General features: G+C 42.6%; 1 protein-coding gene across 2 annotated transcripts in view; it reads left to right on the top strand.

Moving 5' to 3' along the window:
- TULP4 (TUB like protein 4) overlaps positions 1–26,879 on the top strand; it is a 379,716-nt gene that overhangs the window by 219,013 nt on the left and 133,824 nt on the right. For both annotated transcript variants that reach the window (XM_044288804.1, XM_044288805.1), the window contains one exon: positions 886–1,066. In XM_044288804.1, coding sequence (XP_044144739.1) covers positions 886–1,066 — 181 coding nt within the window. The remainder of the gene's footprint in view (positions 1–885; positions 1,067–26,879) is intronic.

The raw sequence follows: 26,879 nt of genomic DNA, 5'->3' as shown, positions 1-26,879 counted from the left end.
TATGTCTGAAATATGGCCAAACTGGTGGCAAGTGGCATCTTGGCAGCTGCACGCTTGACTTTTCTTAGTTCATGAGCAGTTCTTTTGCGCCTTGGTTTTTCCACACGCTTCTTGCGACCCTGTTGACTATTTTGAATGAAACACTTGATTGTTCGATGATCACGCTTCAGAAGCTTTGCAATTTTAAGAGTGCTGCATCCCTCTGCAAGATATCTCACTATTTTTGACTTTTCTGAGCCTGTCAAGTCCTTCTTTTGACCCATTTTGCCAAAGGAAAGGAAGTTGCCTAATAATTATGCACACCTGATATAGGGTGTTGATGTCATTAGACCACACCCCTTCTCATTAGAGATGCACATCACCTAATATGCTTAATTGGTAGTAGGCTTTCGAGCCTATACAGCTTGGAGTAAGACAACATGCATAAAGAGGATGATGTGGTCAAAATACTCATTTGCCTAATAATTCTGCACTCCCTGTAATGTGAACAAAGTGTTTAGTTAATTTGCATATACAGAACTAAATTCAGAATAGAAAAAGATGAGTATTCATTTTTTGGGAAAAAATAACAATTCTCCCTTTATAGTGAAGGTTCTGGAGGGAAATATCCATATAAATGGCAAAAGTCTCAGCATGAAGATTTAAAATGCACCAGCGTGAATTATTATTATTATTATTTTTTTTTTTGAGGTGTATCCACTTGTTGTGCATACAATTGACCCAGAAAATATAAACCGAGAATCTTGGTATTTTCCTGTTGCTGTTGTAGGGATACATTTGAAAAAATAAATTTGCGTGTAAATAACTTACAAAAGTTAAGTCAGAGCTGTTAATTGTGATAATACATACAACTACTGTGTTGTCTGCTCTTGTTTTGTTTGATAGGTTCTTTTTGGCACAGCGGATGGGCAAGTAATAGTTATGGACTGCCATGGCAGGATGTTGGCACATGTTCTCTTACATGAGTCAGATGGCATTCTGAGCATGTCATGGAATTACCCCAACTTCCTGGTGGAAGATAGCAGCGAAAGTGACACTGACTCTGATGACTATTCTCCACCTCAAGGTAATTAACTAGCCAGGGCAACGTATGAATCTCTATAACATATAGTAGACATAAATATGAAGTAACTTGAACTGGGCTTGCAAATGGTATTGTGTATCAGTCTACATGACTCCAGTAATGCGCTATTTTGTATTTCATTGACATACATAAATAAAATCCATATCAGATCTAACGAGACTAAATACAGCCCATTCCTATTCAGACATATATACAGTATGTCCAATAAGACTGAGAAGTGGGAATTGTGTTGACAAGGTAGTCATAGACATGACTTCAAAACGATTATAAAACAGCCAGTGCTGGATGTCATTGGTGACAAGTTACATTGTCTTTGCAAAAGATGTTCTTATATACCGCAGCATTTAAAAAACAGTTGAGTGGTTTTAGGATAACCATGGCACTACCAGTGGTCCTCATATATTCTACATGCAAGCTTTGTACAGCTTGCAACAAATCACCAGGCAGTTTTTCTCCATTGCTCTAGAGCTGCAGGTTGATGACTACGTGGTCTGAAGGTTTATACTCTTGCAATGTGCCTCCCCCAAGGGCCAATCGTCTACCAGGATTTTAGGAATTGCCGAGTAGTGATACGGCCTTATTAGTTTTGTGTGTACCACGGTGCTCCTACCTGGATACAGTCGCTCCCCAGGGTTAGGCTACGTAGCAATAAAGAGGGGGAGTCAATAGTTGGTGGAGTAAGAGTCCAGGCTTGGTAAAAGTTGAACAGCTTTCTTTGCATCCAGACAATAAGTGGTCTTTCTCTTGGCTCCAGCAGGCTTTGGGGTAAAATGGCAGGCAAACTTGGATACCTTGCTTTATCTTTCTCTGCTGTGCTAGACTCTGCCTTCGGTTTAGTAGCTGGACTTTCTGACAGTTTTGGTACCTTTTGAGTGGGGTGCCTTTGGCTGTTGATCCCATTGTAATACTAGTCTGTAAGCTATAAGGAGTCAGAATGCTTTGCAAGCTGCTTCTCCTGAAAGAGTCCTGCTGCATGAGAAACTCCCCAATGAACTGCAACTCTTCCCTTGGTAGGAAGCAGGACTAGCCCACTTCTGCCCAAAAGGGGGAGAATGGAATGGTAAGTTCTAAAGATCTCTGCCAGATACACTGCCACCTGTTCGACAACCAGATAGAATGCATGAAATACCTAGTTAAATATCAATATTATGAATGCACAGTGTAAAAGGACCTGGAATTAATACACAGATCAGGGCTGGGCAATATGGCCTAAAATCTATATCGCGATATAATTTGAAGCATGTGCGATAACGCTATATATATCAATATATTATTCTGTGGTCATCGATCGCAGTAGGGCGATATAGACAAAATCTATTTCATTGCCCAAATTCATTTTGTTTATATTGCATATTGTTTTTATCGCCTAGTCCTAGCCCTATGCCATTGCTATTTGTCATCATCCATGTCCCCAAGCCAGCGCCATCAGCCCCTTCAAATCACAGGTGCCCCCCTTCAAAACACCACATTTTTTTGGCGCGGGGGGGGGGGACAAGGTGACCAAAAATTGGTAAATTGCGGTTTTTTATTTTTTATTATTCTGTTACCGCGTTCACCGCATAGGAGATATTTTATATATTTTATTTATTCTGACTTTTTCGGGCGTGGCGATATGTAATTTATTTTTTATTGTTTATATTTTTGTTGTTAAATCTCTTTTTATTGTATGTAAAGACAAAGCAAGTAACACAGAGCATTATAGACAATATGGACATTAAATGCCACCTCTTACCAGCTTAGGGTAAAGGCTTCTATGGTTTAACAGTAATGCATAACAACATAATCCCCAAGTCAAAGCACAGTTTGAGACATGGTAATCTAGAAATTCCTCCCAAATTAACAGGTATTGTGGGACTTAGGTCCCCTGTAAAATTGTGGGCGTTCAAATAAGGTAAACCCTGACTTGAAAAATTATTAACTCTCTAACTGAGGAAAGTGAGTCGTCTCGAGTTCTATACCGTGTAATCACTTATATTGGCGAAAAAGGAGACAAAAAATGCCTGTTATATGAGCCAAATATACTGGAAATAAATGTAACAAGCACTCGCGTTGGGTGCCTAATTTACATATTAATAATAAGGGAAATAGAGTGCTTCTAAAATCGTGACTCAGGGAAAGAAACATGAAAAGTCAACAAACAAAGGCAAAAACAAGACAAAGACAGACAATAGGCCAGGGGAGGGAAGAGGGGGAAAAGGCGGGCGGGGGGAGGGAGGAGGGACATCTGGAGGAATTGTCAAAGATGCCATCGGGTGTAATCACCTGTATCTAACCAGGTTTGGAAGCGAGAGGAGCTCCTAAATTGTAGCCAGGGCTCCCATGTCAGCGTGTAGATTTGGGTTTGGTTGTGGGCCTCGGCCTCTAGCTCCTCTATTTGGACCAAGGCGTCCAAGGCACGTACCCACGTGACTCTCCACAAGCTATCCGATGATTTCAAGACTTTGCCAGAGTTTGAAGTAATGGAGAGCGAAGAGTATGGAGGAAATTATTTTGTGTGGCAGCAGGAAGCCAGAAGATCCCTGGCACCAAATGCGGGGCAAGGGTATGTTCTATGTCTACCCAGAGTTTCAAGGTACGATTATGAATTAGAGCCAACACACAGTTTGCAATGGAGGCTCTATAGTATGCCTGAAAATTAGGAAGGCCTGCTCCCCCCCAAACTCTTTGCTCTAGATAATACTTTATAGCTCACTCTGGCCCTGGAGCCATTCTAAATAAACCGAGAGGCTATTGACCGAAGTTGGATAAAGAATCTGTTAGGGATATTACAGGGGGCTGTCTGGAACAGGTAGAGGAGTTTGGGTAAAATGTCCATCTTCAGGGCATTAATTCTACCGAACCAAGAAATCTGAAGGGGGGACCATTTCTGGAGGGTAGATTCAACGGTTCTAAGCAACGGTTTGTAGTTAAGCTTAAAGAGGTGGTTTGGATTAGCAGGGAGATTTATGCCCAGATGGCGGTTCGAGTCAGAGGCCATTTTAAACTAAAATGTTTCTTTGATGTGGGTGACTTCTTGATGCGCAAGTGAAATGTTAAAAATTTTCAAATTTCTGGATGTTTATTTTGAAATTGCTAAGCCTGCCGAACCTCTCAAATTCCCAGAGGACCGAAGGCAATCCTATCCTAGGGGAGGAAAGGTATAGATGCAAGTCGTCCGCAAAAAGGGACAGTTTGTGCTCCCTGGCCCCAACTGCCACCCCTTTTATAGATTAGTTGTTCCGTAGTGCATTAGCCAATGATTCTATGGTCAGGATGTAAAGGAAAGGGGAAAGGGGGCAACCCTGGCGTGTTCCGTTTTCTTATAGTGAAAGATGTTGAAAGAAGGCCATTGACTCGGACCTGGGCTGAGGGAGAGAAGTATAGTGCCATGATACGAGTAATCCTTTTAGAGCCGAGACCCACACACTCTAGCGTTTTGGCCAGAAAACTCCAGTTGACTCTATCAAAAGCAGGCACAGAGGAGACCCGGTAGACCTAGCTCTAGCTATAATGCCCAAGGACTTCAGGGTACTATCGCGTGCTTCCCTCCCCGGGACGAAACCCACCTGTTCCTGATGGATACATTTTGGAATAAGGGGATGTACCCGCAGAGCGATTAGTTTGGCATAAATTAAGTCCACATTTAAAAGGGATATTGGCCTATAATTGGCACAATGGGAGAGATCTTTATCAGGTTTGGGTATGACTGTTATATGAGCCTGTAGGGATTGGGGTGGGAATGGGACTTCCGATGATATGGAGTTAAGTCTGGAGGAGAAAAGGGGATATTTCTTCCGCGAGAAGTTTATAAAAACGTGGGGTTAGGCCATCTGGTCCCAGACTCTTCCAGTTTTTAAGATCTTTCATGGCTCCTATGAGTTCCGAGTAGGGGTGCACCGAAATTCCAGCGGCCGAAAATATTGGTACATATCGGCAGAAAATAGCGGGGAGGGACTGGGAGGAGGAGCTGGGGGCCGGTGCGTTCACTGTGCTCCGGCCCCCAGCTCCAGTAGTTATAAAATGTGTACAATTAATAAGGATTCTATTCATGAGGCCCCCTCTGCAGTAGAACATTCAATATAGCCACATCCTACTCACAGGGCTGTTATCTTAATGCTGGCCGCCCAGGCAGACGAGCGGCAGCGTCACGACTGACGTCATGTGCCCGGCCTACTTTCTAATTGAAGGAGGCGGCGCAGGCATGTGACGTCAGTCGTGACGCTGCCGCTCGTCTGCCCGGCCGGCCAGCATTAAGATAACAGCCCTGTGAGTAGGATGTGGCTATATTGAATGTTCTACTGCAGAGGGGGCCTCATGAATAGAATCCTTATTAATTGTACACATTTTATAACTACTGGAGTGGCAATGGGGGGGGGGGGGTTCTGTGGATGGCACTGTTATGGGGTGGGTGGGGGTCTGTGGATGGCACTGTTATGGGGTGGGTGGGGGTCTGTGGATGGCACTGTTATGGGGTGGGTGGGGGTCTGTGGATGGCACTGTTATGAGGTGGGGGGGGTCTGTGGATGGCACTGTTATGAGGTGGGGGGACTGTGGATGGCACTGTTATGGGGTGGGGGGGTCTGTGGATGGCACTGTTATGGGGTGGGTGGGGGTCTGTGGATGGCACTGTTATGAGGTGAGGGGGTCTGTGGATGGCACTGTTATAAATATCATTTAAAAAAAAAGTATTTTAAAAGTATTTGGGCAAAAAGGCAGTTTCGGTTTTCGGTCAAGGGCATCCTGAATTTTCGGTTTCGGACCAGAATTTTAATTTCGGTGCACCCCTAGTTCCGAGGATGAGAAATCATCTTCCAATGCCAATGAGTCCTCACTAGAAAAACGTGTGGGACCAAATTGGCTCAAATAATACCTAGAGTCTAGTGTATAGGAATCAGAGGTCGGATCTCTCCCGGTGTTAAGGTCATAGCGGGAGCTATAAAAAGTTCGGAACTGTGATGAGATTCCGGAAGGAGTATGTACGGTGCCCTGATTTGGCGTGTTAATCGAAGTAACCTGCGTCTGTGGGAGGGAGCCGAGGGTGTAGGGCCTTAACAAGCCCCTTTCCACTTTTATCTCCATATTCAAAGAACCCGAATTTAACCTCATCACGGAGGCATAAAGTTCTCTGAGCAAGGATTCGGAGAATTTGCTGCTGGATAAGAGAGATGTCAGCTTTCAACTGGACGGATGGGGCGAGCCTGTTTGATGTTTCTTTACTGTCAAGTGCTATCAGGAGAGAGGAAAGTTTCATGGAGCGTTCCTTCTTGAGTCTGGCACCATGGGATATAAAAATTCCTCTAAGTACACATTTTAAAGCTTCCCATTTTATCGGAGAGGGGGGGGGGGGAACGCGTCATTTTGATAGATACTGGCAAATTCTATAATGGCAGTGCGAATGTCAGTCATGCAGACTAGGTTATTTAGAAGGTTATCATTCAATCTCCACGTGAAGGGGCGGGGGCACGTCTGTTGGAACCTGAGCAGGCCATACACAGGTGCGTGGTCTGACCAAAGGAATCCGTCCATCGAACAGAGTGGATCTGCGTCCAATAAAGAATGTGAGACAAATAGATGATCTAATCTAGCATAACTGTTATGGGCCTGAGAGTGAAAACTAAAATCTCTGACTCCCGGATGCAACACCCTCCATAAATCAACTAGGCAAAGAGAGGACAGGTCTTCCCTAAAACAGCGCTGGGATGTCGGAGAGATAGCGGACTTGCCAGTCGAAGAATCTATGGCTGGGTCCATCACCACATTGAGGTCGCCACCCAGTATGATAGAGGAACCAGCTGCAAAGCGAGCCAGTTTCCTGAGGATCTTGGAGCCAAACGGTACCTGCCCCTGGTTAGCAATTGTATACACACGATGACTATCAGACAGCTTGAGGAAGATGTAGCGCCCCCTACCATCAATGTCCGAAGACAAAACCGTAGGGCGGAAGGACTTGTGGAAGGCTATGGAGAGACCTCCTGATTTTTTTACTCCTTTTTCCTTGTAAAAATGGATGCGGCATATGATGTCTCTAGGGCGGTTCGGATCAGATGGTTTGGGGCCGAGAGCCCGATTTAATACGATCAATCTCAATGGTTGTGGTAGGGGCTACCTTCATTAATGCTGTAAAGTGGTTTTGTGCCCAGGCGGCAAGATCATCCACAGATTCAGGGACCCCTCTGATCCAGAGGTTATTCCTCCGATTATGGTTTTCAATGTCGTCAATGTGGGTCAGAATGTCCTGCAATTGTGCAGCGTGTTCATTTATGACTTTGTGGTGGCAGTCCAAGGTATTGAGGATCTGTTTCTGTTTTCTACATCCTCCACTCTTTGCCCTACATGCTTGATGTCTTGGTGTAAGGCCGCCATATCCTGCTTGTGGGAGGCTTCCATCCTACTAAGCAAGGCGTCCACTTCTGTGGTAGTGGGGACAGATTTGAAATGCATCTTCTAGTCCCACTCATCGTCTTGAGAGTGGGTGGTAGGTATCAGCAGCTGATAGGGCTGGGGAACCACGCCTCTAGACGCAGGCGAGGTGGACGTGGCCACAGAGGCAGGACTCACCGCTGCTGCATATGAAGCCGGAGGCCCTCCGGTGAGATGATCTCCCTGGATGCGGGAACGGAGGGCTGCGTTCTTCCCTCTGGTCATTGGTTCATGCGCCAGCTCTGCCATCTTGGAAGCGGTGATTTCGGAGCCTGGATTCCCAGGCTGGCTGGACAGGCCAAAAAATCTTGAAATGTCGCCCGGTTCACGTACTGCGGGTGCTGGGGTGGAAGGTGGACCCCTCGTGCGACCCATGTAGGATCCTGCGGTCCTCTTTGTGCTATGGCTGAGTGTTATAAGCCGGCGGTGTTCAGGAGCTCAAGCTGCGTGCTGCTTACTCCGCCATCGGCAAGCTCCGATTTAAAAAATCTAATTATTTTTAAAATCCAAATATTTTTTTTACTTTTTATTTGCTATTAGCCCCCTTGGGGGCTAGAACCCTTGTCTATTCACCTTAATAGAGCCCTATTAGGGTGAATAGGACTTTACACTGTCCCTGCTGCCCTGTGCATAGTGCACACAGCAGCAGGGATTTTACCATGGCAGCCAGGGCTTCAGCATCATCCTGACTGCCATGGTAACCAATCGGAGCCCAAGGATTACTCTGCTGGGGCTCTGATCAGAAGCTGCCACTGCGCGACTAATGGGTGAGGAGGGGGGGTGTCCCTGGGGCCACTGCCACCAATGGCTATAATACTGTGGGGGTCGGGGAGGATAATACTGAGAAGAAGGGGGGAGTAGAAGGGAGGGACTGTGGCCACTGGACCACCAATTAATATGTGGGGAGGGACTCCCTCCTTCTCCACTGTGCCGGCTCAGAATAACATGGTGCGCACCAAGGGTGGCGCATGCCATGTTCAATCGCTGTAGGGCGATATAGATAAAATCTATATCATTGCCCAAATTCATATAGTTTATATTGCATATCGTTTACTCCTAACAAAACTCCTAACAAAGATGACATTATTGGTTAGCCATTAGAGACAGTAGCAGGGTGTAGGAATGGTAGTTGTATTTCACTTTGCTATTTCAAACTTTTGAAAGAAACCCCTCCCCCCCAAAAAAAGTTAAAAAGTATGTATCAAAATGTATATATCAGACTTTGAATGTATCGATCAATGCGCTTCAAGTTTCACAAGCGGTTAATAGGCTTTTTCCATTTTTTTGTACATACAAATTCTGCAAGCATCATGTTAGGTGGTAGGTGGAGCTGGACAGGTTGAAACCCCTGCTGTGTCTATACTTAGGAGTCCAGAGGGCTGTCCTCATTAGTGATTGACAGCTATCTCTCTCTACATACAATTATACAAGGAAGGCCGTCAGTCATTTAGTAGGACTGCCTACTGCACTCCTAAGCATATGAATAGCAGGGATTTCAATAAAATACAAGTTATGCTGAATCTTCTCTCTCAAAGCTATGCATCATTCTGCTCTGTAACATAATGCCAACAGATCGGATAGCATCCTCATGGTGGCAGGTTCTGATTAATAGTCTGGACTCCAGACTATCATATTTTACCTTTCACTCCAGTACTGCACAGTTGTAGAATTTTGCATTTCACTGAGAATATGAAAATGGAAAATAATTAAAACACAACTGGTATTTGAAAGTTGTAAAAGGATGTTGCAGATTCCATCATTATTGATGGGGAAAAAATAACATTGCACGCACGCACGCATATAAAACTTGAGATACCTCTGTCAAACCCAGTAAACCCCATTTTAAAGGGGGTGTCTCCCTTCAGCAAATATCTATCTTGTAGACAAAATTAATATAAAGGCTGCATTAGACAGCTAAATTATGCAGGCAATTGTCAGAAAGAAAGCATTCCTTCCCTGCAATCGCCTGCTCATCAGAGAAGGAGACCACTGCTATTACATTTAGCAATCTCCTCTTAAGTATGTGGACAAATGATCGCTAATGCCATCGCTTGTCCCCATACTGAATCATTGTTTGCCGGCAGAAGATCGTGATTAGACACTACAATCTGCCGCCAGCAAATAATGATTTTTAAATCTGTTGAAAGATTGGCATTGACCGATGAACAAGCATTTCCTCATTCATCAGATAATCAGCAGCAGTGTTACACTGCCTCATCACTAATGGGCATTACTATGAATGCTTATTAACGATGATCTTTCAGACAATCTGCCTGTCTAATACACGCTTAAAGGATAACTGTCACACTTAGACCCTAATTTCAATTTTGATATATGTAGTTACTAATAACATGATATTCCAGAATCAGTTACTATTAGACTGACTTACCCCATATTTAATAAGATTCAGCCCTTAGCAACCAGTCTGCATAAAACTGCAATTTCACTATTCAGTTAAGATGGCTGCCACTGCCCTCACCCTGAGGCTAATCCCGCCTGCCCTCACTAGCCAGTAACAATAGCCCCCCAAAAGTGTCAGTAACCAGAGGCCTCCCCCCTAAAGGGTTAATCTCCTGCAGCACAAAGGGGTCCTCTTACCACATGTTGCTTTCATTTATACACTGAGCAGATGGCAGATCTCCCTTCCCTGTTGTGCGCTGCTCCAACTCTGCATTCTCCAGCTCTGCTGAGTGAGGGAGCGTCTTCCAAGTGCAGGGACAGGGAGAAGTGCACACAGCCCAGGCACTGTTATTAGCTGCTGGGGAGGACCTGGCTTTAATCATTTACTTACAGTCCCTGGCTGTCTGTAATCTGACCTTGCAGGCTGCATGCGTCCTCCGTCCTTCAACACAGAGGACCCTGCATAGCAACCTGATTTTAAGCACAGATAAAAATAGGCAGTACAGGGAACAAAACTGTGGAATTAAGGGGTAATTGAATACACAGTGAAATGTTGAAATAGAGCCACCAAGGAGATATTAATCACCACAATTCAATACTCCCAAAAAAAAAATATGACAGTTATACTTTAAGGCACTTTCTAATGTGTTGTGATTGACTATGTTGCCTCCTTTGCTGGCTTGATTTTTCCATCAAATGACAGTGCCTTGAAAAAGTATTCATACCCCTTGAACTCTTCTACTTTTTCCACACCCACAAACTTAAATTTATTTTTTAGGGATTTTATTGTGGTAGACAAACACAAAGTAGCACATATGTGTGAACTGAAAAGAAAATTATACATCTGTTTCAAAAGTTGTAATAAATAAAAACCAAGTGTCGTGCATTTGTATCCGGATCACGAGTCAATACTTTGTATGACCACCTTTCTCTGCAGTTACAGATGCAAGTCTTTTGGGGTATGTCTCTACCAGCTTTAAACATCTAGAGGCTGACATTTTTGCCCATTCTTTGCAAAATAGCTCAAGCTCAGTCAGATTGGATGGAGCACGTCTGTGAACTGCAGTTTTTCAGTCTTGCCACAGATTTTCAATGGGACTCAGGTCTGAACTTTGACTAAGACATTCTAACACATAAATGTTTTGCGCTGAACCATTCCATTGTAGCTCTGTCTGTATGTTTGAGGTTGTTGTCCTGCTTGGAAGGTGATCCTCCGCCTCAGTGTAAAGTCTTTTGCAGCCTCTACCAAGTTTTCCTCCAGGATTGCTATGTATTTAGCTCCATCCATCTTACCATCAACTCTGACCAGCTTCCCTGTCCTGGCTGAAGAAGAGCATCCCCACAGCATAATGGTGCCACCACCATGTTTCACAGTGAGGATGGTGTGTTCAGGGTGATTTGCAGTGTTTTCTGCCACACATTAATTTTTTGGCCTAAATGCGAAACACCAACCTTGGTCTCATGGTTTGTGACAAACTGCAAATTGGACTTCTTATGGCTTGCTTTCAAAAATGTCTTTCTTCTTCCACTCCTCCATAAAGGCCAGATTTGTGGAGTATATGACTAATAGTTGTCCTGTGGACAGATTATCCCACCTGAGCTGTGGACCTCTGTAGCTCCTCCAGAGTGACCATGGGTCTCTTGTCTGCTTCTCTAATTAGTGCTTTCCTTGCCTGGGTTGTCAGTTTAGGTGGGTGGCCATGTCTTGATAGGTTTGCAGTTGTGCAATACTCCTTCCATTTTCAGATGATGGACTGAATAGGGATGAGCGAACTTGTGTTTCAAGTTAGGCATACAAGTTAGGCATACTTCATTATGGATTCCCGTGGTAGCGGGATCCATAACGGAATTCTTAGATAACCTGAACCTTGTACGTCCAACTTGAAACACAAGTTTGCTCAACACTACGATTGAATAGTGCTCCATGAGATGTTCAGAGCTGGGGATATTTTTTTTATAACCTAACTCTACTTTACACTTCTCCACATCTTTATCTCTGACCTGTGTGGTGTGTTCCTTGGTTTTCATGATGCTGTTTGATCACTAATGTTCTCTAACAAACTTCTGAGGCCTTCACAGAACAGATGTAGTTATACTGATTATAAATTACACAAGTGGACGCTATTTACTAATTAGGTGACTTCTGAAGGCAATTGGTCACACTGGATTTTATTTAGGGATATCAGAGTAAATACAAATGCACGCTACACGTTTCAGATTTTTATTTATAAATTTTTTTGAAAACCATGCATCATTTTCTTTTCACTAAACACATACTTGTGGGGGCGTGGCCGCGACGCTGAGGAGTATGGCCGCTTGATTCCAAAGCTCCTGCTCCAGACTAGCATTTCAGCCCAGCAGACATTATTTTTTGCGCTATACTCTCTACTTTGGTGCCGAACGGCATCGGAACCCTCCCCGATGATGACCAGGGGAAAAAAGTATGAAAAACCAGGGGAACCTGGAGTTTTTCTTCAGCCACGAGCAAGGCAAAGATAGTGCCGGCACACGAGCCCGGCAGACAGGGCCCAACTCCAGCCCGACATCCACGTCCAGTGAAGGATCTCCCCGTGCCTCAGATGATGGCGGTTCGCAACACAGCCCTCGTGGATCCCTGCGACACCCCCGGTCGGGTAAGAACCAACTTAACGAAGTGGACATGATGGTGCGCGGCGCGGAACCGCCGGGGGCCATGGTGTCACAACAATCTCCCGGTACAAGTCCGGCTAAGAAGAGACCCAGGTTGCAAGACCCGGGAGCGGATGCCCATGTGACAAGCGGCAGCCAGAGTACCTTATCAGATGCGCTTGGCAACTTCCCCACAGATGATAAACCGGCATCCAGCTTATTGTTAAAGGACATGCTTTTGGCATTTAACCGCTCTGTGACTGGCCATATATCGCATCTAATTTCGCCTATCCAAGTGTCAGTCTCAAACCTGGATAATAGAGTCCAACATGTGGAACAGAAAATGGGATGAATTCGCGGATTCGCATAATAACCTAATAGACTTGCATGATACTCAATCGGAGAAAATCGCTTACCTCCGGGCGAAGGTGGCGGACCTTGAAGATCGGTAAAGCATAAACAACTTAAAGCTGCGTGGGGTGCTAGAATCGGTCTTGGCGGCAGACCTGCAAACCTACATTAAAAATCTGATTTAAGCTCCTTCTGCCTGATTGTACTGAGCAAGACCTCATCATTGACCGGGCACGTAGGATTGCCAAGCCGAAACAGTTGCCTGATGATACACCTAGAGATGTGTTAGCTCTTCTGCATTTCTTCCAGGCCAAGGATGATACCCTTGCAGCAGCAAGGAAACGAGCGACTCTACCGGATCCATACCAGTCGGTTAAGCTTTTCGCGGATCTCTCTGCAACTCCGACGCACGCTAGCCCCAATTACAATGGCTTTGAGATCTCATTCAGTTCCTTACCGTTGGGGTTACCCCATGAAGTTGCTTGTGCAGAGAGATGGAGCTATTCGCACGGTGGAGGAAGGCAAAGCTGTCCTGGCAACCTGGGGCATCTCGGTGTCGGGTCAGCACCCGACGGAAAATGGAGAGTGGCACCGAGTGGAGAGACGGCGTCAGAAAAAACACCGTTGATAGTTTCTTCCAGCTGTCCTGCATCTAAAGGAGCGGATTGTGCTCTTACTTTGAATCCTCATGAGGGGCATTTTGAGTCCATGAAAGATTTAAATTTTTGTCCCAAGTTAGCGGAAAGGGAGACTTTGTGAGAAAAAAAAAGCAAAAAAAAATCAATTTCCGCTAACTTGTGCCCAAAAAAAAAAATTCTATGAACTCACCATGCCCCTCATTGAATACCTTGGGGTGTCTTCTTTCCAAAATGGGGTCACATGTGGGGTATTTATACTGCCCTGGCTTTTTAGGGGCCCTAAAGCGTGAGAAGAAGTCTGGGATCCAAATGTCTAAAAATGCCCTCCTAAAAGGAATTTGGGCCGCTTTGCGCATCTAGGCTGCAAAAAAGTGTCAAACATGTGGTATCGCCGTACTCAGGAGAAGTTGGGGAATGTGTTTTGGGGTGTCATTTTACATATACCCATGCTAGGTGAGATAAATATCTTGGTCAAATGCCAACTTTGTATAAATAAAAATGGGAAAAGTTGTCTTTTGCCAAGATATTTCTCTCACCCAGTATGGGTATATGTAAAATGACACCCCAAAACACATTGCCCAACTTCTCCTGAGTACGGCGATACCAGATGTGTGACACTTTTTTGCAGCCTAGGTGGGCAAAGGGGCACACATTCCAAAGAACACCTTTAAGATTTCACCGGTCATTTTTTACAGATTTTGATTTCAAACTACTTGGCATGCATTTGGGCCCCTAAAATGCCAGGGCAGTATAACTACCCCACAAGTGACCCCATTTTGGAATGAAGACACCCCAAGGTATTTCGTGATGGGCATAGTGAGTTCATGGAAGTTTTTATTTTTTGTCACAAGTTAGTGGAATATGAGACTTTGTAAGAAAAAATAAAATAAAAAAAAAAATCATAATTTTCTGCTAACTTGTGACAAAAAATAAAAAGTTCTATGAACTCACTATGCCCATCAGTGAATACCTTAGGGTGTCTACTTTCCGAAATGGGGTCATTTGTGGGGGGTTTCTACTGTCTGTGCATTGTAGAACCTCAGGAAACATGACAGGTGCTCAGAAAGTCAGAGCTGCTTCAAAAAGCGGAAATTCACATTTTTGTACCATAGTTTGTAAACGCTTTAACTTACCCGAACCATTTTTTTTTATCCAAACATTTTATTTATTTTTTATCAAAGACATGTAGAACAATACATTTAGCTAAAAATTTATATATGGATGTTGTTTTTTTTGTTGCAAAATTTTACAATGAAATACCACCAAATGAAAGCTCTATTAGTGAGAAGAAAAGGAGGTAAAATTCATTTGGGTGGTAAGTTGCATGACCGAGCAATACGGTGAAAGTAGTGTGGTGCAGAAGTGTAAAAAGTGGCCTGGTCATTAAGAGTGTTTCAGCTAGGGGGGTTGAAGTGGTTAATAACATAGTCTATACCCTAGTGGGAGTGTATGCCCCGAATATACATCCGGTGCATTTTCTTAATAAGCTTTTTAATAAAATGCAGTCCCTAAAAAAAAAGTAATTATCTGCGGCGACTTCAATGTAGCACCTGACCCATCCCAAGACTCCTTTTCTATTTGTAGGTCGTATGCAACATCCCTCATACCCTCTTTGCTAGCCAACTACCTATTTGACGTATGGCGTATTCACGGTAAGGTACTTTACATATTTCTCTCCTGCACATAGAACTTATTCCCGCATAGACTTGTTCCTTGTGGATAGAATGTCACTGAGTGTTTCTGAAAATCTTCTATCGGGACGATTACTTGGTCGGATCATGACCCGGTAACCTTAGAAATAAGAGAGGAGTTTACTACCCCACCAAATCCGTTATGGAGGGCTAATGACTTCATATTAGCCAATACCAAATATCAATCTGAAATATCTGCAGCATTACAGGAATATTTCAAATTTAACGCTGCCTCTGTATCGGACCCTACTATAGTATGGGCAGCTCACTAAGCGTTTATTAGGGGAATCCTATTGAAAATAAGTCATAGACACAAAAAATTGAGGGAAAAACATTAAAATGATCTTCTATTACAAGTACAGAATACAGAAGCACTAAATAAGACCTCCCCTTCTTTGGAACTCTCGGAAAAGCTGAAAGTTCTTAGGTCTCAACTTAGGGAAAGTTTCCTGCACACATATGAGTTGTCGCTCAAGAAGACTTAGGCTAGGTCTACACGACGACATTTGTCGCGCGACATTTTGTTGCACCAATGTCGCGCAACAATTTTTATAATGGCAGTCTATGGTGTTGCACTGCAACATGCGACATGCTACGACTGCGACGCGACAGTCGCAGAAAATCCATTCAAGATGGATTTTTCTGCGACTGTCGCGTCGCAGTCGCAACATGTCGCATGTTGCAGTGCGACACCATAGACTGCCATTATAAAAATTGGCGCGCGACATTAGTGCAACAAAATGTCGCGCGACAACTGTTGCGCCCTATCTGTCAAGTCGCGCGACAAATGTCGTCGTGTAGACTTAGCCTAAAGCTACTTATTACTCTCAAGCCAATAGGGCAGGGAGGCTCTTGGCTAGTCGGGTAAAAGCAAGAGCTGTGAAATCGAAAATAGCATTCCTTTGGGATTCTTACAAGACTAACAAGTTGTTTGATCCAAAAGGTATAGCTAATGGATTTAGATCCTATTATTCTCAACTATACAATTTACAAGAGGAACCTGGCTTTGTTCCGGTTTCTCCTGGGGACATGGAGAACTTCCTGGGATCCCTCAACGATACCCGCTATAGACAAACGCCAAAGTGAATCCCTTAGTGCCCCTGTCACTCAGGCCGAAATTTATAAGGTAATAAATAAAGGGTCTGCCATATCACAAAAGTCCAGGCTCCCAAATTCTTATTACAAGATCTTCTCTGATCACTTGTTACCTCACCTCCACGCATCTCTGTTTCGTGCCATGGACATTGGTACTATGCCTAATGAAATGTTGGAAGCGGTTATAGTGACCTTACCAAAGCCTGGCAAGGATCCTTCTATACCTCAAAATTTCCACCCCATTTACCTATTAAATACTGATCTTAAAATGTATGCGAAAATTTTAGCATCCCGCCTAGGGAATATCATTTCATCTTTAGTGGCCCCTGACCAGGTGGGCTTTGTTCAGGGACGCCAAATCACAGACAACTCAAGAAGAGTACTGAATCTAATTGACTTTGTAAACCGTGCCCACATCCCAACGGTTAACCTGGGTTCAGACCTGAGCGTTCTGAAACTAGCACTCTGTATGCGCGATTGTACGGGCGTTTACAATCGCGCAGAGACAGGCGTGCACACATTGTCGCGCGTTCCCGAATATCTATGTGCGGGAACGCGCGACAAATGCCCCAAAAAAAGCTCAAGAACTTGTTTGAGCGTCGGGCGTTTTACAGCGAGATCGTACACGCTGTAAAACGCCCAGGTGAGAACCATTCCCGTAGGGAAGCATTGGTTTCTCCTTGTTGAGCGTTTTGCAGCGCGTGGGAATGCGCTGTAAAACGCTCAGGTGTGAACTTAGGGTAATGGTTACCCTGGACGCAGAGAAGGCTTTCGACCGAGTGAATTGGTCGTTTGTCTTCTCTGTACTCCGTAAGATGGGGTTCCCTGAGTCTACCATGCAAGCCATACGGGTGCTATATTCTAATCCTTCAGCCCGTGTCTTCACGAATGGAGTATTGTCTGACCCGTTTACACGTTCTAATGGCACGAGACAGGGATGTCCTCTATCTCCCTTGATATTTATCTTATCATTGGAACCCTTGGCACAGGCGATCCGTCAAGCGAATGACGTGTCTGGAGTACAAATCGGAAATAGGCAACACTGTATTTCAATGTATGCAGATGACATTATTTTGTCCCTAACGAACCCCAGAAAATCCTTGAGAGCGGTGATGGATATCATTCGTTCTTATGGAGCCTTATCATATTACAAGATTAATGAAGGCAAATCCCAGGCTCTATCGTTGGGGATCCCAGGAACAATCTTGGCTCGGATGAAAGCAGAATTTTCTTTAGACTGTCAGGATTCTATGGTCCAATACCTAGGTTTTAAAGTGACAGTTACCCCCCAAGAACTGTATAAAGCTAATTCCCCCCCTCTGCATGCACTTCAACCGGACTTGGATAGTATGGCCAAAGCAGAGCTATCTTGGTTAGGGCGTATTGCTGCGTTCCAGCAACATATTTTGCCAAAATTATTATATCTGTTCCGCACTATCCCTATTCCAGTTCCAATTTCTTTTTTTAACCTAGCTAGAACAGAATGCTAAGTGCTTTTATCTGGAATAAAACTAAACCACGAATAGCGAGAAGCATCATGTGCCGACATGAAAAGTGTGGGGGCCTGGGTATGCCTAACTTGCATGATTATCTGGCCTCTAGAATAAATCAACTGAAAGATTGGTGGAAAGGAGAGGTGGGAAAATATTGGGTGCACATAGAACAAGCACAAATTCCAGGTCATAATTTACGCGCTCTACTCATGGCTGCGCTACATGATGACTATTTGGGCCTTCACCCCGCTTTTTATGTTTCTACATCAGTGGCTTTGTGGAAAAAATACCATGATTCAAGTCGAGCTACCCCAACATCAGTGGCACACCTGACCCCCATAGAGTCTCTCCAATATCTGGTTCCAGAGTTAAACATCAAGGTGTGGTAGAATAGTGGAATTTCCACCGTGGAGGATGTGGTGTCTGGTTCAGTTTTAAAAACCTTTTAAGGATATTGAGCAATCTTATAATATTCCTCCACAGGAGGTGTTTTCGTACATCAAAATAAGACATGCTTTGTCGAGTAACCCCTCTTTTATCCTCAAAAATCATACTCAACTGCTGGTCCACTGGTCTATTCAAGGTTCAGCTCAAAAAGGGATTAAGCCGTTATATATGTTTTTGGGGGATAAGGATCGGTTTAAAAAAACTTCCCCATTTCTAGCATGGGAGAATGAGCTTAAAATAACCTTCTCCACGGCTCAATGGTCAGCAGCAAACAAGCTTGCTATCTCCACTCTTAAAGGGATTCTGTCACCTCCCCTAAGCCAAAAAACGATTTTAAAGCAGCCATGCAGCACAGCTTACCTGGATTAGGCTGTGCTCTTTTATCTTGAAATCCGTCCAGCAGTTACTGCAAAAAACAACTTTGATTGATAAGGAAATGTGTCCTGAAGGTGCCCAGAGGGGCGTTTTTTTCTTCTTAGTGAGCCCAGTACCGCCCCTCTTTCAGTGCCCAGCCTGCCTTCCTTGTACTTTCTAACCGCCCCCAGCCTGCCACAGAGGGGGAGGAGAGGGAGGAGAGGCTGTGGCAGTACAAGGAAGGCGGGCTGGGCACTGAAAGAGGGGCGGTACTGGGCTCTCTAAGAAGAAAAAAACGCCCCTCTGGGCACCTTCAGGACACATTTCCTTATCAATCAAAGTTGTTTTTTGCAGTAACTGCTGGACGGATTTCAAGATAAAAGAGCACAGCCTAATCCAGGTAAGCTGTGCTTCATGGCTGCTTTAAAATCGTTTTTTGGCTTAGGGGAGGTGACAGAATCCCTTTAAGTGTTCTGCACATTTAGAAGCTTTTCTTAAAACGACATTGAGATGGTATTATACTCCAGTTAGGTTACATATGTTTTTTCCGAATACTAGCATTGACTGTTGGAGGGGTTGTGGACATAAAGGTACATTACTGCTGGCAGCCCTAAACAAAAATTATATTGCTGTCCACACAACTGTATGAAGGCTTGTTGTTTGCAGCATGAATGTAGCTTTTATTGGTACCATTTTTGTGGTACATACGGCTTTTTGATCACTGTTATAAAATTTTGGGGGGAGAAAAGGTGACTAAAACCATCGAATCGTGTGTTTTTAAGTTTTTATTATTGCGTTCACCACACTGGAATAATTTATTTTTATATTTTAATACTTCAGACATTTTTGGATCCGGCAATACCTGATGTTTTTTTTCCCCCCATTGTTTATATATTTTTATGTGTGAAATTGGGAAAGGAGGGTGATTTAAAATTAATATTTTTAATAGGTTTTAAATTTTTTACTTTTATAATAACTTTTAACCCTTGGGGCTCGAACCTTGGACCTTTTGATCCCTTGTCCCATTCACCCTAAAACAGATTCTATTGGGCTGAATGGGATTTGGACACGCTTCCTGTTGAGCTGTGCTCCGTACCATAGTAAGCCTGGGAAGCTTCAGAAGCGTCCAAACTGCCATGGTAACCGATCGTAACCCCACAATTTCACTGCAGGGGCTCCGATTGGAAGGCAGAGGTAGACACATCCCTCTACCTTACCTCACAGATGCCGCATTCGTTGTTGATCGCGGCATCTGAGGGGTTAGATAACGGGGTTCGACGTGATTGCCTTTCCTCGCCATTACATTCAGGTGTCTGCATTATTATACAGCAGGAACCCGCTGCGTACGGATTACCACAGCATCCAGCTATATACATTCCCTCAACTATCATGGGGTTTACTACTATGCTAGTTTCCTAATCAAATATGATGGAAACTGAACAGATTGATGTATATTTTTGTGGGAAAAAATTCAGTAAAACCTCTAATTATATACATTAATGGGTGTTTTTTTACACCATCTGTGAACAGCAATCGGTACAGGGAGGAGGGGGTTATTAACTGACAACAATCGCTTATGTACACAAAATGCCAACAATTACTAGTAACACTTCCCTCCTGTACCGATAGCTGTTCACAGGAAGTGAAAAAAGCAAAAATGTATAAATTTATTTTCCATCAAAAATATAAAAATATATTTCAATTTGCTAGCTGATCCTCCTCTGTAACATGGAGCTTTCTGATTTTCAGATTGCATTGCGTTTTGTGGTGACAGGTACTCTTCAAAATTTCATTATTACTGCATAGTAGAAGCAAAACACTAAATACAAATTTCTTAAGTTATAGAATTATAGAGTTAAAAGAATACAACCTGACCTGCAAAAAAAGGTTATGGTTATGTCAATGTAAAAATAACATTTAGATTTTATTCTGTGGGTCAGTATGATTATGTTTTTGCTGTGTTTTACTACAAAAAAAAATTGTTTTTGTCTTGTAACAATACATTAGTGTTTTTGCATATTCTGACACCCATAACACATTTTTCTGCTACTTTTTTTTATAATTTTTTAATTCTTTTTTTGAGTGAAGCAAGGTGATAAAAAAAAAAACAACATAATTACGGCCTTAAGATACTTTCACACTTGTGGCAGAGGATTCCGGCAGGCAGTTCCGTCGCCCGAACTGCCTCCCGGATCCATCAAAACGTTTGCAAACTGATGGCATTTGTTAGAAGGATCAGGATCTTGATCCATCTGACAAATGCATTGAAATGCCGGATCCGTCTCTCCGGTGTCATCTGGAAAAACTGATCCGGCATTTATTTTTTTTCACATGATTTGCGGTCTGAACATGCGCATACCGCAATGCCGGATCTGTTTTGCCGGCACACTTAATGCATCTCAATGGGAAAAAATGCTGGATCCGGCATTTCGGCAAGTGTTCCGGAATTTTGGGCGGAGAAAAAAACGCTGCATGCTGCAGTATTATTTCTGTCCTGAAAAGGCAAAAAGACTGAACTGAAGACATCCTGATGCATCCTAAATTGATTGCTCTCCATTCAGAATGCATTAGGATAAAACTGATCAGTTATTTTTCGGTATTGAGCCCCTAGGACGGAACTCTATGCCGGAAAAGAAAAACACTAGTGTGAAAGTACGGTTAGAGGTACAGATGTGTGAATATATATATATATATATATATATATATATATATATATATATATTATACAATATACTGTGTGTGTGTGTGTGTATATATATATATATTTGTATTAATTTTTTTTTTAGTTAACAATGGGATATTTTAATTGATTAGGTCCTAAAAAAAAAAGTTATACTTTTTTTTTTTGCACTTTTATTTAGTCCACTTAAGGGACTAAAATATTCCTGTATTACAGTGCATAGTCATTCTCACAGGTACACTTATATGTCCTGCTGGGACATTACAAGCCTAGGGCCCTTCAGAAGGCACCAGGCTTCCATGCCAAACACTTGCACCCCATATTTGCATCTGCGGAGTATTTATTGGAAGACAGAGGGAGTTCCCTCTGTCTAACTGTTCAGATGCTGCTGTTGCTTTTGAGGGTTTAAACTGCAGCAGAGAGGGCACAGAGTTTTAAGTGCCAGCATTCTGTGACGTAATAGTACGTCACAAATTGGGAACGGGTAAGTGGTTTCACACATGTCTTCCATCTTATAAAGGGGAAAGTGAACTGCAGAGAAACATAGTAAATTCCTCATTAAATATTGCACAGGAGAAAGTGCACTATTAAGTTAAAGAAAACTCTGCCACTCTGCTACTCTGACAGCTTGATCTATAGCACTTATCTGTTCTTTTCAAACAGCTCATTTAAGCTAATTTTTTATCAAATATATTAGCTTCAGCTTAAAAAGGACGTGTCACCTTTCTTGACATGTCTGTTTTGTCTGATCCAGGAATATTTTCTATATGCCATATTTGGAATTGTGAATGAATTGTATTTCTCTAAGATGAGAGAAATTGTCTTCTACCTCAGATTTGTATTTATTTATTTATTTTTAAATTTAGGCCTCTTTCACATGAGCATGTCCCTTGTGGGAATCGCGCTCCGTGTGAGCAAGGAACTGTGTGTTCTGGACTTGGGAAGCACAAGGCATTATCATGATAGATAATGCTGTGTGCCTCTGCTTGACCTTTATTCTACAGAATCATACTGGCATAAAGCTGTAAGTATGATTCTGTAGAAGAAAGGTCACGCAGAGGCACACAGTATTCTCTAGATCATAATTCTGTGCACTTCCAAAGTCCAGAACGCATGATCCCACATGCACGGAGTGTGATTCCCGCAAGGATCAACTTTGAAGGAAATTAGACTGAACTAGATAGACACATGCCTTTGTTCAGCTTGACAAACTATATAATTCTCCTGAACAGGCTCGGACTGGCACGGGAATCCCCCGGTGGGCCCCCCTGAGCAAGGTGGGCCCTAGTCTCTCACCCCCTGCACAAGTGGCACATAACACATTAGATTTAGTACACTACATGCATATATTCAATGTATAGCACATCAACAAGCTTATGTTCATATAAAAAAAAATGTTAGATTATTTATTATATTTGAATGTATCCGTACGATGGGCCTCCAAAATAGATTTTACTGGTGGTCCGTAGGTGCCCCAGTCCGACACTGCTCCTGCACACAAAATCGTATGTACTCTGTAAAATATTTAGATGTAAAGTAATGTGAATTCAACAGATTGGGAATGAATAAACTTATGTACGCTAAGTTAATAAATATATTTACTAAATGTGATTAAATGTACCATAACACAAACAAATCGCATACAGAATAATAAAAAGTAAACTGCAGAGGACCCTAACCTAAACATGCAACATGCAATATGGTATAGGGATCCTGTTGATCAAGCTATAACCTATGGCTGTCTTCCATGGTTTAACACATGACCAACACCCCAGGGTGTACAGTCGTGGCCAAAAGTTTTGAGAATTACATAAATATTAGTTTTCACAAAGTTTGCTGCTAAACTGCTTTTAGATCTTTGTTTCTGTGATGTAGTGAAATATAATTACACACACTTCATATGTTTCAAAGGCTTTTACCAACAATTACATGACATTTATGCAAAGAGTCAATATTTGCAGTTTTGGCCCTTCTTTTCAGGCCCTCTGAAATTCGACTGGGCATGCTCTCAATCAACTTCTGGGCCAATTTCTGACTGATAGCAACCCATTCTTTCATAATCACTTCTTGGAGTTTGTCAGAATTAGTGGGTTTTTGTTTGTCCACCTGCCTCTTGAAGATTGACCACAAGTTCTCAATGGGATTAAGTTTCCAGGCCATGGACCCAAAATGTCAACGTTTTGGTTCCCGAGCCACTTAGTTATCACTTTGTGCTCCATCGTGCTGGAAAATGCATTGTTCTTCACTAAACTGTTGTTGGATTGTTGGAAGAAGTTGCTGTTGGAGGGTGTTTTGGTACCATTCTTTATTCATGGCTGTGTTTTTAGGCAAAATTGTGAGTGAGCCCACTCCCTTGGATGAGAAGCAACCCCACACATGAATGGTCTCAGGATGCTTTACTGTTGGCATGACACAGGACTGATGGTAGCGCTCACCTTTTCTTCTCTGGACAAGCCTTTTTCCTGATGCCCCAAACAATCTGAAAGAGGTTTCATCGGAGAATATGACTTTGCCCCAGTCCTCAGCAGTCCATTCACCAAACTTTCTGTAGAAGATCAATCTGTCCCTGATGTTTCTTTTGGAGAGAAGTGGCTTCTTTGCTGCCCTTCTTGACACCAGGCCGTTTTCCAAAAGTCTTCGCCTCACTGTGCGTGCAGATGCGCTCACACCTGCCTGCTGCCATTCCCGAGCAAGCTCTGCACTGGTGGCACTCCGATCCCGCAGCTGAATCCTCTTTACTTACTTGAAGTTCTTGATGATCCTATAAATTGTTGATTGAGGTGCAATCTTAGTAGCCACAATATCCTTGCCTGTGAAGCCATTTTTATGCAACGCAATGATGGCTGCACGCTTTTCTTTGCAGGTCACCATAGTTAACAATGGAAGAACAATGATTTCAAGCATCACCCTCCTTTTAACAGGTCAAGTCTGCCATTTTAACCCAATCAGCCTGACATAATGATCTCCAGCCTTGTGCTCGTCAACATTCTCACCTGAGTTAACAAGACTATTACTGAAATGATCTCAGCAGGTCCTTTAATGACAGCAATGAAATGCTTTGGAAAGTTTGTTTTGGGATTGAGTTAATTTTCATGGCAAAGAAGGACTATGCAATTCATCTGATCACTCTTCATAACAGTCTGGAGTACATGCAAATTGCTATTATAAAAACTTAAGCAGCAACTTTTCCAATTTCCAATATTTATGTAATTCTCAAAACTTTTGTCCACGACTGTACAAGAGATGGGGCAAATCAATATGTACATCCTACCTAGGAGGAAGTTCCTGGTGGAATCTCAATTGCCCCTCCACCAGTATGCATTGCCGATGTCTCTGAGATCACTCAGATGTGGTCTTATCAGCACAATGGGGGATAGGTACTACATTTACAAGGCGCATCATTCATTACACAGAATGATGATAAAAGGGAACAGAATTAAAGTGACAGAACCGATCAGTACTTAAAAAAAAAAAATACCCTTACAATACAGTAAGCTTGTGTTTATGAATTTTTTTTAAACAAGTCTGTATAAATTATATGTAGAAGGCTTATCTTGGGCTTGAAAATTAGAAGTATACATTGAAGCAGGTGAATAAAATAATGTTCCATCAAATAAACAGGTTTTCAAAAATACGGTAAGTGTTTTAATCTGGTACATAGAGTAGGGTTCCAACCCCATCGCACTGCAAAAGCTGCGTTAGGATCCAAAAATGTACTTTATTCACAAGCGGTTGTACGTAACACATGACGTTCTGTCCACAAACAGACCTTTATCAAAAGTGCCGATGTAAGGAGAAACATTAAAGAGAAGTGATGTGCAGCACACAGAGTAAACATCTAAACATGTGTACTCTGCACTGCAAACGACTTCTCTTCAATGGTTCTCCTTACATCCGCACATTTGATAAAGGTCTGTTTGTTGACCGATACATCACATGTAAAGTACAGCCGCTTGTGAATAAAGTACATTTTTGCATCCTAACTCTGTCTTTTGGAGTGCAAGGTTTTCAAGAATAGTCCATGGATTGTGAGTCTTATAAAACTTCTCTGGTTAGCGGATGAGGTACTAGGACCAGTCCTTGCCATGGTGCCCAGAAGAATCCAAATTTATTATTTAGCATACCTAACCTTTTCTGTACTAAGTATACAGTTCACCTTGAATACAAAACTTCTGGCAAAATTGTGAATTCTCCTCCGTCCAGTGTTGAGCTACAACCTTTCTAGCATGATACAACAATCTGAGAACAGATGTTTTTTTAACTGGGACCAGGTAATTTTCATTTTTCTGTTTTTATTTTTCTTCCCTGCATTCTAGTAGCCATACCTTTTTCACTTTTCCAACCACATTGCCATATAAGGGCTTTTTTTTGGGGGGGGGGGGGGGAGGGGGTGAATTGGGCTCTTAAATAGCAGCATTTACTTTACCATATTTTGATTAAAAACTTTTATTTTTATTTTGTTGTTGCAGCATTCACCCTGTACTAAAACTGACATGACAACCTTATTCTGTGGGTCAGTACAATCATGTTGTTTTTTTCTACATTATATATAAAATTTGTAAAGGGTGGGGTTTTGGATTTTTATTTATTTTTTGTTCATTTTATTCAAAGTTACCGGAAGCAGCTTGTTCCATACACCCTTCTTGTACTTTGGATAGTAAACACAACATAGAGTTAGACGTTATAGATATATTGAATCGATGAAGCCCAACACCTGATGCCAGTACCGCCGTAGTTGTGGGCAGTTCTGCTTAGGTGAATCATGTCAGTCTGAGGGGTTTTAAAACTCCAGTCAGCATTTACTTGCAGCAACCTTTGCTTCTGTATGGGGAAGAGCCATCGTTACAGCATTCATTTGTCCTTACAGTTTCATGGTTTGTTGGCAGCTCATCCCTGTTCACACAGCCAGCAAATCATTTTATGTGCCACACAAATAATCAGATAACCTGACATGCAAACATTTTGCTTGTTTGATGGTTGGCGGATTCTCCCAGGCCTGAATTCCTGAATGAATAAGCGTTCGTATGAACGTTCGTTCCTAATAATTAGCCAAATAAACTGCCCCTGTAAATGGAGCTTAACTTGTGATGAGCCAATTGCTTTTAAGTTAAAGAATCAATTTGTGTCAGTAGCCAGACTTCTTCAGAAGTAGCTGCTCCCAAAGCCGAATTTGAGCTCCGACTCGTAGAGAAGTCTGGCTAATGAGACAAATTGATTTGTCTCTAGGGTTAACCCCTTAATGACTTTTAAAGGCTTTAATGACTAGCCAAATATTAAAATTTACTGAGACTATTAAGATATATTGAGTAATTATTTCTCTCTATTTCCCTCTTTTCACTTATATTTTCCCCCCAATTCCTCCCTAACCCAAAACCTGTTAAACATATTAACATACCCTGCTGCATGGATGTTGTTCTTCTACCTTCCGCATGTTTCCAGACTATTATGATTCGAACCTCAGTATCCATTCTACCTAGGAATTCATTTTCCCAATGTTCCTCAAGATACCACCTGGTACTTTGAAATGTTATCTTCACTTCCTTCACTTCTTTGCGTGTGATAGAATATACAGTACTATGAATTTTTTTTATTTATGAAAAAAGTTTAGTCGCCTTTTCT

This window comes from Bufo gargarizans, chromosome 4 (assembly GCF_014858855.1).
Source record: "Bufo gargarizans isolate SCDJY-AF-19 chromosome 4, ASM1485885v1, whole genome shotgun sequence".
Lineage (NCBI taxonomy): Eukaryota > Metazoa > Chordata > Amphibia > Anura > Bufonidae > Bufo > Bufo gargarizans.
Note: the sequence above shows the minus strand (reverse complement) of the source record. Positions and strands in the feature narration are given on the sequence as shown.